The sequence below is a fragment of the Rousettus aegyptiacus genome, unplaced genomic scaffold, assembly GCF_014176215.1.
Source record: "Rousettus aegyptiacus isolate mRouAeg1 unplaced genomic scaffold, mRouAeg1.p scaffold_m13_p_8, whole genome shotgun sequence".
Classification (NCBI taxonomy): Eukaryota; Metazoa; Chordata; class Mammalia; order Chiroptera; family Pteropodidae; genus Rousettus; species Rousettus aegyptiacus.
In genome coordinates, this window is record NW_023416311.1 from 30,681,795 (window position 1) to 30,698,804 (window position 17,010).

Consider the following 17,010-nt stretch of genomic DNA (forward strand, 5'->3'; position numbering starts at 1 on the left):
GAGATGATGTGAAGATACAGACATAGAAAGAGGAAGCCTTATGTAGACAGAGGCAGAGATTGAAATGATGCAGACTGGGGCTACAAGAACTGGAAGAGGCAAGAAAGTATCCTTTAGAGCCTTCAGAGGGAGCAAGGCCTGCCGACACTGTGATTTCAGACTGTTGGTCTCCAGAAGAGTGAGATAATAAGTTTCTGATATCTTAAGGCACACAATTTGTGGTGTTTTGTTACAGCAGCCCTAGAAAACTAATGCAGGCCCCAAGCAGGGTTCTTTGGGGCAGCAAAGACATTGTCACCCCTCCCCTCATCTCACGGCACCATGTCGCTAACGGAGCTGATCACTGTGTGTGTCGCAGGTCCCTGGTCATTCTGAGTAAACGTGTGTGACTTCTGTGGTCCTGCCCTATTGGTGTTCTTGTGTGCTACCTTCGTTCCAGCATCTTCTTGAACTCAACCCTCATGAGGAAACCCCGGAGCCGACACTGTAACATCGTCATGATCTTAGCCAGACGCTCATCCCGCATGTCCTCAAGCTTGGCCAGGATGCCTGCTCGGAAGAACACCTGGGGGAAAGACACACTTATATGAAAATAGCCCAGCTGTCACCAATGGCAGCCACTTGGGAGTGGGGCTTAAAATCAAAGCATTACAAGTTCAGAAGTATTCTTAAGAGTGAAGAGACTAAGTCTGGTGCAGGTGTTTGAGGCCCCTCAGAAACAGCTGGCCCTAGCCTGGACACTTCCAATAGCAGGGTCACTGTCAGCCTCAGCATCTATTTCCTCTTGCCCTTGGATTGTCCTATAGGCTCCAGACGTGGCCTGGCACTTACTAGCTGGGTCACCTTAGACATATCTTCTCACATCTCAGGTACTTAGTTCCTCATCTGTGAAATGGGAATGTTGATCACTCCTTAGAGGGTTGCTATAAGGATTAAATGAGATAACAGATGGAAAATTGCTTCTGTAAACTGGGAAGCTCTGAGTAAAATGTGAGATTGTTATAATCCTCACTGCTGTGATAATTGCCCAGCGGCCAGAGTGGCGAGGGGCCTTCCTTCTTTACTGCCATGCAAAGCAGCCTTTGGCTAGTCATGATCCCAAGGGATCTGGGAATTGGAAGAGGGGATAGTGATCAGCTCAGGGTGGTTGACTTTCTAGGAAGCAGACAGAATTGTACCAACGTTGCACAATATCAGGTATCCCTGGTATGTTAGTGGGACTCATCCCCAGGAAAACAAAGCCAGCTTCGCAATATGTATTAGAAAGAGCCAGGAACATACAACCTAAGGGAAATGCTAACTAAGGCCACAAGATACCATTCACCCCTCTCCTCACCCGTAACTGTCAGGACTTTTGAAAAAACAAGTGTTGGCGAAGATGTGGATCAAGGGGAATGCGAGTTGGTACAACAATTTTGGAAAACGGTTCGGCATTCCCTCATCAAGTCGGACGTTTGCACACGGGCAGGAGCACATATCTTAACCCTGGCTGTGTTGCCCCCAGCTGCAGGGCTTATGAAAGATGCTGATGACTGGGTATGGGTAATTTCAAACAATTTCTGGGGCAGGGCTCAGGTATTGGTGTTTTAAGAAATCTACCCCCAGATGATTCTAACATACAGTCAAGTTTGAGAACTTTGTTCTACAGAAACTCCTACACTGGACCGTGAGCAAGGGTGTTCACAGTAGCACTTTAAGGGTGATCGTAGTGTGGCTATTTCAGGCAATATGATATGGCAGTGACAGTGAATGGATGTCACACACCAACCAACAAGGATGAATCTTAGAAACATGATTAAGAGATAAAACCATGTCACAGAAGATTATAGCAAATATGATACTTCCGTGAAGCTCAAACCAGGTAAAACCTGGGGCCATATATGTATGTAATAAAACTATGTATAAAAAGGCAAAGGGAATGGCTGACATTCAAGATAAGGGTTACTGCTGGAGGTGGGAAGAAAAGAAAAGAGACACAAAGATTAAGCTCTGGGTTTATAGGTGGGCGTATGAGTGGTTGCTAGTTGTTAGTGTGTTTCATAATGTAATATCATTTTATAGGCTTCTAATAGGACATGATAGAAACTTTAGAAGGATAGAAGAGCTGGGCGACCTGCATCTAACTTCAGCCCGCCTTGGATGTGCATGTGACCTTGGTCAAGTCACTCTCCTTTGGGGAGCCTGAGTCTCCTCCTGTCCAGTGAGAGTGCAAGACCCTGATCCTTCCCAGCTCTGAGAGTTTTGGAGTCTCCATATGGGGGCAGGGGGGAGAGCCCCCGATTAAATCCTTTATGTGGACACTATGGACACTGACAGGAAAAAAATGGAAAAGAATATTCCTAGCCCTTGCTCCCCCACCCCCACTCCGTCCAATCCCAGAGAGCTAGTCATCAGGGAGTAAAATATTTGCAATTTTAAATTAACTGACATTGAGGTTTGGTTTTTGAGGGCCAGTAGAGGTAAGCATATGACTGGGGTCAGGGTAGGGCCCACATGAGCCAACACCAGGGATAAGGACATAGTCTATAGGCAGAATCACCCTGTTCTCTGTTCTGCCCCAGCCACCAGAGCCTGTATGGTCCTCAGGGAGTAAAGCTGTCCCCAGCAGCCCCAGCCCTTTACTTGGACTTGAGGTGTCCAATGCAACCCTTTAAAAACAGCAAGATGCAGTCTGTTTGCCCAGTTGGTAGCTGCGTCAGACTGTGTCGTACTGGTGATGTTAGCCCTATTTTCCCAGGCCATATCACCAGTGTCATAAGCCCTGAGGTCTGCTCTGTCCCACCTAATTCAATAAATTGGGGATGTCACCTTCATCCCCCCTCTAGGCTTTCTTAAGTTTCCCACTTGTTAATGGTGGGGTCAGGGAAGGAGCTGGTCTCTGAGGTTCTTTCCAGCTTGAGTATTCAATAATGCTGTGACAAACCTGAAATAGCCTTCTAAGCCAGTTTAGCTATATCTAGCACGTATTAATTGTAAAGGAGGCCAAAGCTAAGAGTTCTGGCATATTCTAGAGTGGTGTTACAATTCTGCTGTTACAATTCACCCGTTCTGTTCATAAGTGCAACCGAGCGCTAAGAACCATGCCTGGCACACAGGAGGCACTCCATGAGCTTACGCCTAGCAACCAGACATGTTGGATGCACATGAAAGTTGGAGCTTCCACATGCGTTGGGCCACACCAGGTCTGTGGAGAAGCTGCATCTGCCTTGTCTCTCATGAGAACTGGAGAGGCAAGTGACCTGCTCTGGGCCACATAGAGGTAGGCTTTGAACTTGACACTCCTGACTGCAAAGCCAGTGCTCCCCCTGTATTATCCTAGCTGTCATGTTGGGGTGCAGTCTGGTTGGGTAGCTATAGATGTACGCCTTGCACTGTCAGCCTGTTCAGTGCTTACAATCCTGATAGGACTCTGTAGGGCCAGGAAGTGAGACAAACAAAGGGCAGCCCAGGCTCTGTGGGTCAGGATCAGGTGGCTGCTCCCTCCTAGTCAGTCCTGACTTACCTACCAGCTCAGGACTGGGGCTCTTTGTGTGGGTGGGCTGGGATTATGATGCTTAACCTGAAGACCCCAACCACATGTATAGCTATGCCCCGGTCAAATCAGGGAACTTGATTCTGATTGGTTCCTTTTATTCTTAGAAATCTGGACTGTTTATACAGTCCTAAGAACTATACTACCATTTATTGAGTACCACTCTGTCTGAGCTGGATTTTCACGTATGTTATTGCTAATTACTCCCAAATCCCATGAGACTGGACTTAAGAGCCCTGATTTTTTAGAGGAGGAAACTGAGGCTATCATTAGCTGAGAAGATCGCCAAAGGCAGGCAACTGGCCAAGAGCAGGGCTGGAATTCGTACCTGAAGTCTACCTTCTGAAGACAAGGCTAAGTGATGTAGGGAGGGAGCACCACTGGAAGACCTTACCTTGGTATGTCCAATTTTGTATTCATTTGAATCCAGGTCAATGGCCGCAAGCAGCAGCTCTGAGGCCTTCTTGTTGTCTACAAACCCCTGAGGAATCACGTTGGGGTTCAGCACTTGGTACCTGTGGGGAGAGGGATGACGACGGTCATTGTCATCCCCAAGCTGGCAGCGTGAAAGCATGTTCACACAGTTATCCCTTGATATGTGACATGGCCCTCCAGTTAGGAAACAGACTTGTTTTACAGATGCTGCAGCAGGCAGAGGGGTGGGACTGACAGGAGACTTTGGGAAATGAATGTCAGTGTGGCTTAGGGGTTCAGGAGGCAGGTTTTCCTAGAAACGAAGACACTAAAATTTTTCTTTCCCGATCTTTTCTTCCAGGCATAAGAGAACGGCTTCTTTCCCTGACCTGCCGGCAGCCCCCTTTGTGATCCTGGACAAGTTTTTCCTCAATTAGAGACTTCATATGGCTTGGATAAGATGATCTCAGGTGACCCTTCCTACTCTGTCAATCTGTAGTCACAGGTTCTAGCAAGTAGGGAGAGGTTAGAAGTAAAATAATCCCTAAGATGGGGTCTTAATTTGGGTTCCTCCAGAAGAAAACCCTGAGACTAGAATTTAAGTGCAATTAGTTTATCTGGGAGGTGGCAGAGTTGGGGAAGTGGGGCAGGAAGCCAATAAAAGGCACGTCGTCAAGCCAGTTATCACAACAGGCAACTGGGTCTTAATCCTGCTGGGGACACTTGGGAGATGTGGTGTGCTGGAACTGGCTTCCACTGGCTCACAAGAGGTAATTATGCACATCTCTTCCAAACCCCACATTCAGTGATGCCATATTGGTAGCTCTAAATCAGCCACGGTGGGATTATTTACACTGCGGAAATAGGCAGACACTACAGATCAGGGCTTTTCTTTTCTTTTTTCTTTTTTCTTTCTTTTTTTTTAAACTGAAGAGCTTATTAAACACTTACCATCATGCTACTATTTGAGAGGTAGTATAGAACAGGCCTCATAGTTAGCCCACCAGAAGAGTGAGGGAGCTGAAATATTTATATGCCAACTGTCCTTAGCCATTAGTTGAGGTCTGCTTGGGGGGGCATTAATTCCTGATATTTTCAGCCTGCCAAGTAGCAAAGCAGGCTCTCCACAGCCAGTGAAAGCCCTCAGGCAAAGAAATGCAGCTGCTGGCAATTAAAAGTTGGGCCAGAGTGTACTGTAGTGACAGTGAGGCAGTATTCATCATCATACCCATAGTTTCTGCTACAATGGGACTATATTTATCAGTAGTCAGTCCCTGGAAACTGAGAAGTGTATTCACGGCATCAGGAAGATAACACTCACCTCTGTTTGAACTCTGGGTATTGCAGCCTGTTTGGGAAGCCCTTCCTGCAAATACGGATGCCTTCCAGGACTCCGTTACAAGCCAGCTGGTGCATGATCAGGTGGGCATCTACCACACCTGCCAAGAGGGAGGACACAGGACAGAGAGTCACTATCCTGTGGGACAGGCCATTTCTTGCCACTCAAGGAGGCTGAACTGAGTATCTACGTCTTCTCCCATTAGTGCCCAGGAATCCTTGGTCTCCCACAATTTAGCCAAGACCCAGAGGCTCTCATGAGTGCGACTTCTAGCTAGATGAGCACCACTCTGCCGTACAAAGCAACTAGAATGCAATTCTTAGACGATCCATTGTTGGTTATTCTTTCATAACCCATTTTGCTCCAATTATCCCTGGTGATTGACAGTGGACTTTGTTAGGAACAAACACCAACTTCATAGATCCTGAAGACTTCCAGTAGGGAGACATGTTCCCATGATGTACCTGATTGCTTGAACTCATTGGGGACAATACAGCGGACAAAATGAGGGGCAGTGCTGTGGAGGGTGGTCATCAGCTTGTTCAACTGCTCCTGGAGATGGGGAAAAGGAAAAAATGTAAATAAAGCTTGGTATTGGTGTTGTAGGACATCCAAACTCAGGAGAGGTATTTATTTAGAGTTTAATTAATTAAATTAAAATTAAAGTTAAACTTCAGTTTTTCAGTTACACCAGCCACTGTTTAAATATTTACTAGCCACAGAGGGCTAGTAGCTATCATATTCGACAGTGGCTGCCAATGGGAGGAAGAGAACATTTCTGTCCTCGTGAAAAGTTTTGTTGGATAGCATTGCTCTCAAAGGTTCAGTGACTTGCCCAAGGTGACATGGCTTACGAAAAACAGGGCCCCTTCTGATTCAGCGTTGGATCACTGTAGAATGTTTGTACTAGAAGTAAGAACTAGAACTGTAGTGCCTGTGTGCACAAACCCCTGTCCATTGTTATCCTCTCTACTGAACAGTCCCCCTTCCTCTGCCTTAGGAAAGCTTGATCCTTGGGAAGTATCTGAATCTTTGTGCAACATCTCCCCATTGGCTGTACTTCTATATTTTGAAACATGTTTTTAGTAAAGCCCAAACTTTTTGGAAGTTGAGACCAGCCCAGTCCTGTCAGACAACTCTAGAGAACAAGATCATAGGCATTGATATTTCCATTTTCATGCTGGACAAGTCCCATCATTCTCTGAAACAAGGCAATGGGACTGGACCACCTCTAAGGGTCTTTTCTGTCCTGGGGTCCTGTGGCTCTGTGATCCCTTCAGAAGGAAATAGACTCCTTGAATGAAAGAGGCAACTATAGGCATAGAAGTGAAATCATTTCTTGGCTCTGAGGTGGCAGCTAGACTACCATATCATTGAAAGGGAGGGTTGGATGAAGATGGCCTGTGGGGCAGCCCCTCCTCACCCTGTAGAAGTTGGAGACTGTCATGAAGGAGGACCCTCTCTTCTGCTTCTTGCTTCCAGCTGAGGAAGAGACAAGCATGTTTCACATTAGCACCCAGGATAGGGGGCAGGCAGACTCATCAATGAATGTCTCAAGGACATTCATTCTCTGGTTTTAAAAAGACTTTTGGGGGGGGCTAGTTGGAGTAGAGCCCTTCTATCAGGAAAATGAGATCGACTGGGGAGTGGGCGAATGGGCTGACTGTGGCATAATTGCTGTGCTCCCTGGAGAGTGTGCAGCCCTTTGTGATTCAGTGCTGGCACAAAGTGACAAACTGCTTCCATTACTTAGGGAAAAGGAAGAGTCTTCCGACCATCTTGTGGAATTGTATGTTAGTGGTAAAAATGTCTCTGAGCCAAAGGAGACTTGCAGGTCTTGCTCTGCTGAGTGGCAGCTCCATTGGGCAGTTCCCGCCTAGGGTGTTCTCCTAAGAGACACATGAGCTCGACTGGGTAGAGGCATGGCTGGGCTTGGCAGTTGCCATAGATAGAGGAAAGCAGGGAGTGGAGAATAAGCACAGAACTTTTGGGTGTCAACTTTTCCAAAGCAGTATTGTTACAACTAGAGGTGATATGGGACCAATGATCAATTCAGTTGTTGGGAGCAACCAGGATGCACTATACCCCTCTATTGCAGTATCCTCCATGGCCTGCATCAAGCACCTTGTCAAATCATAGCATCCATGAATTCATTCATAATTCATAATTCATTCATTCATTCATTCAATAAGAGTTGAATAAAAAGCTCTGTTTCTTTCTTCCCATTTTAGCCATTAAAGGGCATTAGCAAAAGGAGACTGGACCCAAGAAGGGGTCAGCCATACCTGGAGCCTCCTCTTCTTTGAAGAGAAGGGCCAGGATGCCCATGGTCGATTTCTGGAACAAACCCACCACTGTTTCATTCAGGGGGTCTTTGTTCTTCTCCAGCCAGCCTGTAATGTTGTAACCCACCTGGAGCAAGACAGATGCCAGTGGTTACATTTTGGGCCCAGCTTACCACAACCACAACCTCTGCTTATAGCTATGCCTGCTATCAGTTTCCAGGACCAATATCCCATCTCCTGGTGCTTCCATTTTTGTCCTGATGACTTCCCTGGAGTCCTGTGATGCTCCTGAATCCTATGGATTTCCCAGGCAGAGTCCCCATCATCTGTTTTCTTAAGCATTTGTAACTTTCCTATCTAGGATATCCTGCCTCTGGGCTTTTCCCACAAACCAGGATTCCCAAGCTGCCATGCCAGTCTGTGACTTTCTCTTGCATATCTTCATTGCTGGCCACACTGAGCCTCCCTGACCCCTGGGTCTTCTACACAAGTAAGCTGATCTTCCAGGCTTAGTCCTTGCGGTCAGTGACTGCCCTTGACCAGTGGACTCCTGAGCTACATAAAGAACTCTCTACAAGGAAATATGGTCTCTACTTGCTAAGGAGCACACATCCCCTGGGCCATTGCCCAGTGGAAGGGGGTGTTCTATCCATCCAGAACTAGGGGCTTCATGTGTGCAGGTAATTGGACACCCACAAATTTATGTTTCCCATTGTGCCACATGGCCCCAATTAGGAGGCAAAGAGGAATGAGCCTTTCAGATCCTTCCATTGAGCACACATTGTGGGAGCAGTTGAGAAGCCCAAATCTTTGGGTTTTCCATCTTCTATACAGATAGATGTTTGTCATCTCTGGGCCTTATTTTAGAGCCTTCTTTGAAGTTCAGAGCCCCCAGTTGACTTTGACTATTTCATTTCTATAAAAATGGAGCTCTTCTCATTTCAGTATGGGAGGTGAGGTTGAGCACTGCAATTTGGCCCCTGCTGTTTGCTCTAGGTATTGGTACAATAACTTTTGTGAGTAATTGGCATTGTTAAGGTTGATGAGATCATAAAACCTTAGACCCAACAGCCACTTTACTGATAGCTCTGTTAAGGCTCCTGTTTCCCTGTAGTTAAACCCAAACTCTGGTGATAATAGGAGCATTGACATTTATGGCAATACTGAAATCCCAGGGAAGCCAAACATGTTCTTATAAGCTGGCTGGACAAATGTTGTATTCCCTATCAATTCCTCAAATAGAATTTGAGTCTTGGCTGCACTTCATTTTCCCCTTCCCCAAGGACTGAATTTACCATGAGCGAAAAACCCATGCCACTCTATAGATTTGGTTTGGCAGCCACAAACTGTCATAGGGATAAGTTAATCACCTAGGAAATAATTAATGGGCTCACGAAAAATTTTTTTGCAAGAGTTTTCATTTCTGACCAGATCAAAGTTCATCTGTCAAACTGAATGTTGTAGACAATGGTGTGACCATGGTAGGTCTGAGGGCACAGATTGCTGGTTTCCTCCAATAGACATCCTTGGCTAGATTGTTTTTGAATTCTCACATGGAGAACTGATGAAAAGTATAAGCCAGAGTTCATTTTAATGAGCTGGTTACCCTGTTATATCATGGCTGTACTAGTTAACCTCTGGAAGGTTGTGTTAGGATGGACCTATAATAGCAGGAGGGAACAGCAGCCAGCAGGTGGCCACTGGGGGTGCAGAGGTGGTACTCACGGTGCCTGCATAGTGGATGAGCTCAAAGTGGGCCTCAGGACCCTTGCCCTTGCTTCCTCCCTTTGGTTTGAGGAAGTTGCTGGACTTTCCCAGGTGGTTGTCATACAGGGCTGCCTTGAATGTGGCATCAGTGGCCTTGGGGAAGACACACTGTTCTTCCAAGATGGAGAAGATTCCCATGGGCTACAAGAGAAGAGGATGGCATTAGAGCAGCCTACAGGATCCCATAGGGGACACTCTGATGTGGGAGGGGTGCCTCACTCGCCCATGTAGCCAGCTGGGAAGCAGAACTCTGGGTATGGTGCCTGGTTGCTCCATGATCTGGTCTTTGAATGCTGTGGCCATTTAGACTTGAAAGAGACTAGAATTCAAGTCCAACAGAAGGGAAGTCTGAAGTCTGAAGCAGGTAGATATCTCCCTCAACGTTAACCCCATCAAAACAGTGGTGCCAGGCACAGTTGGCCCTCAGAAAAATGTTGAAATCAATGACAACTGACCTTGCTGTGGGTACTTCTCTTTTATCTGCTCCTCTCCCTCAATGCCATTCCTGACTACCCGAGGGCCTCATGTTGTTTTAGGTCTCTTCTCACACACACAAAAGGGGGACTTCATAAATGCTGTTAGTGAATTAATATTCCCTATCTGTGGAGTGTCTGGATTTTTAAAGAAGACTTCTGGAAGAGGGCATTGCTTAACCTCAAAGCTCAAGCATGAAGGCATTCCAGGCTCTGTGACTGCTGGACTTGGGGGATATTTGTAGGTGTTGGTGGTTAGGTGGATCGTGCATGCAGCCTGATTTTGGAGATTCTGTTTTTTTGGTGGGTTAAAGTTAGGCCCACATCTGAGACCCCTGGCTGTCTTGATCATAAATTTTCTGTGATGGGCCCAAGGACAAACCTCAGAGACAAGATATGTTTGAAAAAAAATTTTTTTTTTAACTTTTCATTTTGTTGTAATGTCAGGCTTGCAAAAATAATGCAAAGCATTCCTAAGTACCCTTGATCCAACTTCTCTTAATGTTGACATAACCTCTGCACAATAACGAAAACCAGGAGATTAACACTGATATACTACTATGACCAAACTTTGTTCAGATTCAGTCATCTGTCCTGTTAATGTCTTTTCTATTCCTTTTCTGCATTTAATCAAACAATATCTATCCTTAAACTAGGCCATTTGCTAAAACATCCCTATGGTGTGATTAATGGGCAGACTATTAGATTGTCTGGATTAAAGCTTGACTCTGCCACTCATAGGTTATATGATCTTAAAGTGACTTCTCTTTGCTGTGCCTCAATGTTCCCATCTATGGAATGGTTATAATAAATTACCCTCTGCATATTGTAGCTTGTGATGATCCAGTGAGTTAAGGCATACAGTAGCCCAACTAAGTGTGGTCACTGCAGTCATTTATGTACCCATTTTGTAGAGAAGAAGCTATAGGTCAGACCAACCAAGGTCATCAGCAGTGGTACTGACTGCCCTGGATCCAGGTGCCGCCTCCCTGCAGACCCCAGCGAAATCTCCTCTTGAAGAGTGCCGTGGTCAGGGCCCCAGCCTCTCTCCAAGCCCCTCATTTGAGAAGCAGGCTACCTTTTCCAGCAGGTCGATGCAGGCCTGCAGGTCAAGGCCAAAGTCTATGAAGACCCATTCGATGCCCTCCCTCTTGTACTCCTCCTGCTCCAGCACGAACATATGGTGGTTGAAAAACTGCTGCAGCTTCTCGTTGGTGAAGTTGATACACAGTTGTTCGAAGCTGTTGAACTATGGCAGGAGGACAGAAAGAGTGGTCTCAGCTCAGACACCAAAAGAGCCTTTCCCAAGAGCAAGTCATGAGCCACAAACAGAGCTAAAATTTGCCAAGGGCCAACATGTGTCAGCCACTGCCCCAAATGCCTTAACACTGACCACCGCTTCAGTGCCCCCATCACCCCTGTGAGAAGCCATTCTCCATTACTCTCCTTGCAAAGACAGCAGTTTGAGCACATGCTTCTGGCCACACGCGGCTAATACTGGGGCCTGAATCCCAGGCAGCCAGACTCTGGTTCTATGTGGTTAACGAAAAAACTTTTCTTTTCAAGGATGGAAATTATTTGAGATGTTTGATGGATCTGAGTCCTGTTGTGTCTTTGCTCTGTGTAGTTTTTCTCACTGTCATCTGTAAGACGAAGGGGTTTGAGGGGTTTATAAACTCCTCTTTTTAAAAGTTAGAGACTACTTTTTTCCTAATGAAATCCCACAAAGAAGCCTCATATGAAAAATAAGTTTAAATAGAGGTGCTATTGAAATTGCAATGTAACATTCATGGAGTGCATGCATGTGTCAAACCTTGGGCTAAGCTGCATCTGCTCAGAAACTTTACAAGGCAAGACTTATTAGTGTTCCTACGTATAGATGGGGAAACAGAGGCACACACATGTTGGAAATGGCCGATCTGAGATATAACCCCTGTTTTTCCATTGTACACACTCTGCTGTTGGCACAGGGTGTCTGTCCTTCTTCTTCCCTAATCCCACCCCTGCTAGTCATCAATAGCTGCCCAGGACTCCAGGGAGCACAGTTTGGAAATTCTCTTGAAGGATCCTCCCATATTTTTAAATGAAATGATTTTATTATAGACAGTAGCCAAATTAGCCTTTTAGAGCCTGAAGAAATCGGGCTTAGCTATTTTTTTTTTTAAGTTCAGCTGCGGTTGGTGGAATATTAGAATAATAGGGTAGCAGAACTGAAATGGACCTTAGAGATCACCTCCTCCAGTCTGCTCATTTTAGAGTTGAGAAAACTGAGGCTCAAAGATGGGTAGCCACTTTCCTATGGCCACACAGCAGTTGATGGGCCAATCTAAGTCCAGAATCAGTCTACTGACTCCTAATCATGCGTCTTGCAACTATAAAGGTGAAATCTTCCTGACCCACAGTGCTAGTCTTGTGATGAGAACTTAGTCTTATTTGTATAGGCAAGAGTGGGAGGCTACCAATGTCGTGCTGATAAGTCAGCTCTCTCTCTCTCAAAGAAAGCTTAATTTGTAGTGTTGGCCATTTTCCATCATATAAATGCTCTCACCATGGCCTTGTATCAACATGATATCAACTGGCTCACAAAATTCCAGAAAATGTAATAAGCTTTGTGAGCCAGTATAGGCCGGTTCCACTAATTCTCTCCATTATCATTCTTTATTACTAGGTACCATACAAAAGAAGATGGAACTTTCTGGAGGCCAAAAGTCAGAGACACAGGAGCCCACTAAGATTGGCCCAACCCAGGTCTAAGGTGAGAAACAGGAGAACCATGCTGAAAAGTAGCTTATAAAAGGAAAATAGCCATCCTGAAGCAGAAACGAAGGCGAGGCCAAGCACACCTCAAAGATCTCAAAGCCGGCAATGTCCAGCACCCCGATGAAGAACTGCCTCTGCATCTTGGTGTCCAAGGTCTTGTTGATCCTGGCCACCAGCCACTTGAACATCTTGTCATAGACAGCCTTGCCCAGAGCCCCAATGGAGTTGTTGCACTGTTCCATGTTCTGACCCTTTTGCACGAACTCGTTGCCTACTTTGACCCGGGGCCTGGTGATGCCCTTCTGGAGTTCCCCGGAATTGAGACCCATGAGATGGGCGACTTTGTCAGCCACTAAGCAGGGATGGAAAAAGCAGGTGAGTATAAGAAAGACGGTGCCCTGATCAAGAAAAATCTAGCACAGTCTATTATGGTGGGGGAGGGGGTAAGGGGAGGACAGAGGAGACCACATGTTGCCAGTGAGAAAACAGAAGTCTGAGATGGTTTCTGCATTCAATCAAGGTCAAGTGGCAAAGCAGAGTATAGAAACCCAAATCATCTCTAACTCTCGCTCATGCCTCTCTGAGAGTATTGACATCTGGGCATCCAAAGAATATTCTTAGTTTACGTCATGTATCTAAAATGTGCATGAAGCTCTGGAGAGCAAGGAACCCCTGCCGCTGGCTACCTCCTCTCTGAATGGCCCCAGCCCAACACCTACCCTCGGTGGTGTCCACTTCAGCTTGCTCCTCTCTGGGCTTCTGCTTGAACTTCATATTGCCAAAGTGCATGATGCCCCCAGTCAGCTTGTAAACAGCAGTCTTCTCCTCGGGGCTGAAGCCCAGTACGTCAAAGGCGACCTACAAGGCCACAGGAAAGAGAAAGCTGAGAACCTCCTGGCTTCTCATTCCAGAGTGGAGGGCACAGCACTGCCACTGTGGGGTGGCACCAATGAGCCACTGCAGCATGGTGTGGACTCGGGATCAGACACATCCTGAACAGGGAGGTCTGTTTTTCTCCAAGGAGCCCAGACCAGATGCTCTGCAATATAGTCATTATATTTGTTTAATCTCTTTGACCTCCATTTAGTCATCTTTAAACTGGGGATAGTAGGAAGTCATAGGATAAATCAGAATGATCTATAAATGTTTAGTCTAGCACTTGACACATAAAAATAAGTTGGAAGTAGAATTATTATCACCATTATTATTATTGCTAAGGCTTCATGCTAGGTGTTAGGAGAAGAGAAGGCAAAGATGCATCAGGAATCAATTGTGTTGTCAAAGATGAAAGATTATAGAAATACTTCTAGTAGCATTCACAGGTGCTCAGTGTTACAAAAGCAGGAGAAAGAGAGGGTACAGTAGACATGTCTGGCTGGACTGGAAAGGCAAAACAAATACATGGAAGACACGGCCCCCTTAAGTCTCTTTGGAATTCTAGTTTACTTCTGCAAAGACAAACTCTGCTTGCTATGATGGCTTGGAAGAAATGCCACCTGCAACCCCAGAAACCTCAAGAGGAGAATCTGGGCTGCCGCCTGACAGTTGTGAGGGAGACCCTGCCCCAATTCTGATGGCAGCATATGCAGGGTCCTAAAGTTTCCGTCTTGGCTCTCCCGTCTTTTGCCAGCCATGCCCGCCCACTTACGTCTGTGATCTGCAGCTCTTCCCCGTCGTCCATGTTATCCACCATGGTGACACCTTGGCTCACCCAGTGATATTCCTTAGGGTTGGGAACCAGCAGCAAACTCTCTGCCAAGAGCAGGAGAGTGGGTTAACAGTTTGGTGATATGTGTCTTGTTTCATTTCTAATCGATATCTCTAAATGCCTCTCATGTGCCAAATGCGATGGTGGGCACCATCACACAGCTGAATAAGACATGATTCCTTCCCTCTGAGGTCACCCAGAGTCATGGAGGGACTTCAACAGTGTCACATGAGACACTTTAGAGTGGCAGGAGTGTCTTAGCAACTTGGTTGTGTCTTCTGTCACTTGGCCTAGTACCTGGTACCTATTAGGCACCTAACAGATATTTTAGGAATAAATGAATTCAAATCTTTCTCCTACCTCTCTCCTATAAAGAGCAGGCTAGGTAACACATGATTGCAGTGGGCAATAATAATCACTTGCATATGATATGCACGAGACATCATCACTTTTACAAATAAATATGCTCACTTTTATTTTTCTTCGAATGTGTGTCTCTTTTGGTCTATCTTTGTTTTTTCACTTTTGGAAGAGACATGGATGGGTGTAAGAAGTACTTTGTTTTCCTTTTATCTCTACTGTTGAGGAAACTACATCTCAAGAAGAAAGATAAATAGAAGCTGCCACTCTGCTACAGAGAGGCAATAGGGCTTTGTGGGGAGTGTGGTAAACAGTTTTATCCAAAGGGGCCACCACCACTTAGCTTCTCTAATTAGTGACATATAGGAGAGCACACCTATAGCTACCAGATCTTCTGCTACTCCAGAGGAAACAGGAAATTGGGTTTCTATGTGAAGTCTCCCAATTTTAGAAAGTCATCCATTAATTAATTTGTTTGCTGTGTCAAACAAATAAAGCCCACTACAAGTGGGGATGGTGTCCAATGCCATAGTGTCTGGCTGGGTTAAGGAGGTATGTATATGGAAGATTGAGTCTTCATCGCTCCCCCGACCTTACATCCTGAGCAGGTCTTCCATAGACAGTTAAGTATGCTGGTGCCTACACAAGGGCATCCAGCTGAGTGAATGTGTGCATTTTGCTTGCTGAGTTGTGCACTCAGTGTGAGCTGTGCCCCCCAGAGAAGCCTGTTGTCATTTCACACACAAGCACTGGTAGAGCTAACTGTGGTCCTGGGCTGACCCCTCTGCTGCTGTCTGAGCACTGGGCCCAGAGGCAGCATGTCCAAGACAGTGGAGGAAGGGTTCTAAAGCCCCATATCCCAGGTCTATGTATTAGCCATGAGTTTCAGGCATCCCGAAGCCCATCTGAGAAATAGGCCAAGAATGGTATTAAGCCTCATAAGGCTGTTGTGAAGATGAGATGTTATTAAAATTTAAAGAAAGTTCCCTATAACCTACTCGCATAACCCTAAACTAAAGGGATTCATGCAGAACCACAGGGGTGAATTTTTTCATTATTGAAGAAAGAGGAAAAACAAGTTAAGGGGCAGGCAGACAGGCATAAAGATCTTTACCAACAAGTTCAGGCTTCTTGTTAGAGAGAATCTGGTAGAAAATATGGTAACCTCTCTCGGCTGCTTGCTGTGAGATGACGCGAGATTTCTCTAAGAGATCTGGAAAAGAATAAGCAAAAATGCCTGTAAGTTCAGCCCGTTCTGCCTGAAGTGCAGGGTTCCACAGAAAGCAAGGCTCCTCTGTCCATAAAGCCCAGTGCCATAGCCAGTCATGGGTTCATTCTACTCTCTCTCTGGGACACACAGTTTCAAGGGGCCTGGCTGCTGATGGAGGGGAGATGGGCTGGGTGTGAGACAGGGCTGCATTCAGAAGGGCCCCGCCCTCGGCTTAATCTTCCTCTGTTGCTGTTTTAAAATTCTCCGTACTCTTTGAACAAGGGATCCCTCATTTTTATTTTTCACTAGGCCCCACACATTGTGGAGGTGGCCCTGCCTGGAAGAATCCTCCGAAAGGGTCTGACTCACAGCTCTCGATGTCAGCTCCAGCCAGTTTGCCTGTAGTTCCGAAGTGGATCCGGATGAACTTGCCCTAAGCAGGGAGGAGAGGAGAGGGCTGTGAGAAAGGACACATGTAGTTCCAGAGCAACACGGGGCCCAGGTTCGGTGGAGGTCACTCATTGACAGTTCCCTGAATTTAAAGGGCTCTTAGAGTATGTAATGGGGCCAGATGTGGCTGTATGCAGAATTGTGGGTGTCCCATGCAGGTCAGAGGTCAATCTAGGGTCTGTGACAGAGCCTATAGGATTGTGGAGCGAGTCCGCAGCTTCCGGCCATTTGCAAATATAGGGCTCCCCTGTCTGACGTCTCAGCCCCTCTCACTGTGTTCCTATGTTTCTGTATTCAAGCTCCTTGGTTTAAATACTGACTTGGGCTCTGTTTGATATAGAACCTGACTGACAACAGTCTCTGGAAAGGAGTTGCCATGACTGGACTAATCCCACTGACATGTTTAAATCAGCCCCAATTTCCTTGGCTGGAATGGGGTGAGGATACCTGTCCTGCCACCCCCAGGGCCGGCTGTCGCCACTGCTCACACTTACAAAGCGAGAGGAATTGTTGTTCCTGGTGGTCTTGGCGTTCCCAAAAGCCTCCAGCACAGGGTTTGCCTGGATGATTTGATCCTCCAGGGACCCCTGACCCAGAGAGAAACACAAGGTGTGGTGGCCAGTCAGCTACTGCCTGGGGACCCAGGGGTGTCAAATGAAAGTGGCTCATGTGCCAGGAGCCAGGAGGGGAACAGCCTTAGGGAGGCTGGGAA

At 46.3% G+C, this 17,010-nt stretch overlaps 1 protein-coding gene and 1 long non-coding RNA gene across 3 annotated transcripts in view; one reads left to right on the forward strand and one right to left on the reverse strand.

Annotated features, from left to right (window-relative positions):
- Window positions 1–17,010, reverse strand: part of LOC107517867 (myosin-16) — a 60,000-nt gene that overhangs the window by 32,241 nt on the left and 10,749 nt on the right. For both annotated transcript variants that reach the window (XM_016159023.2, XM_016159022.2), the window contains 14 exons: window positions 16,793–16,885; window positions 16,218–16,281; window positions 15,753–15,851; window positions 14,219–14,322; window positions 13,290–13,428; window positions 12,654–12,922; window positions 10,889–11,059; window positions 9,296–9,478; window positions 7,571–7,697; window positions 6,709–6,767; window positions 5,750–5,837; window positions 5,268–5,385; window positions 3,927–4,047; window positions 429–565 (listed from right to left, as the gene is read on the reverse strand). In XM_016159023.2, the coding sequence (XP_016014509.1) occupies window positions 429–565; window positions 3,927–4,047; window positions 5,268–5,385; window positions 5,750–5,837; window positions 6,709–6,767; window positions 7,571–7,697; window positions 9,296–9,478; window positions 10,889–11,059; window positions 12,654–12,922; window positions 13,290–13,428; window positions 14,219–14,322; window positions 15,753–15,851; window positions 16,218–16,281; window positions 16,793–16,885 (1,772 nt within the window). The remainder of the gene's footprint in view (window positions 1–428; window positions 566–3,926; window positions 4,048–5,267; window positions 5,386–5,749; window positions 5,838–6,708; window positions 6,768–7,570; window positions 7,698–9,295; window positions 9,479–10,888; window positions 11,060–12,653; window positions 12,923–13,289; window positions 13,429–14,218; window positions 14,323–15,752; window positions 15,852–16,217; window positions 16,282–16,792; window positions 16,886–17,010) is intronic.
- LOC107517869 lies at window positions 3,078–12,647 on the forward strand. Its single transcript, XR_001598676.2, has 3 exons — window positions 3,078–3,259; window positions 4,308–4,416; window positions 12,479–12,647. It is a non-coding gene; the product is annotated as an uncharacterized LOC107517869 (long non-coding RNA).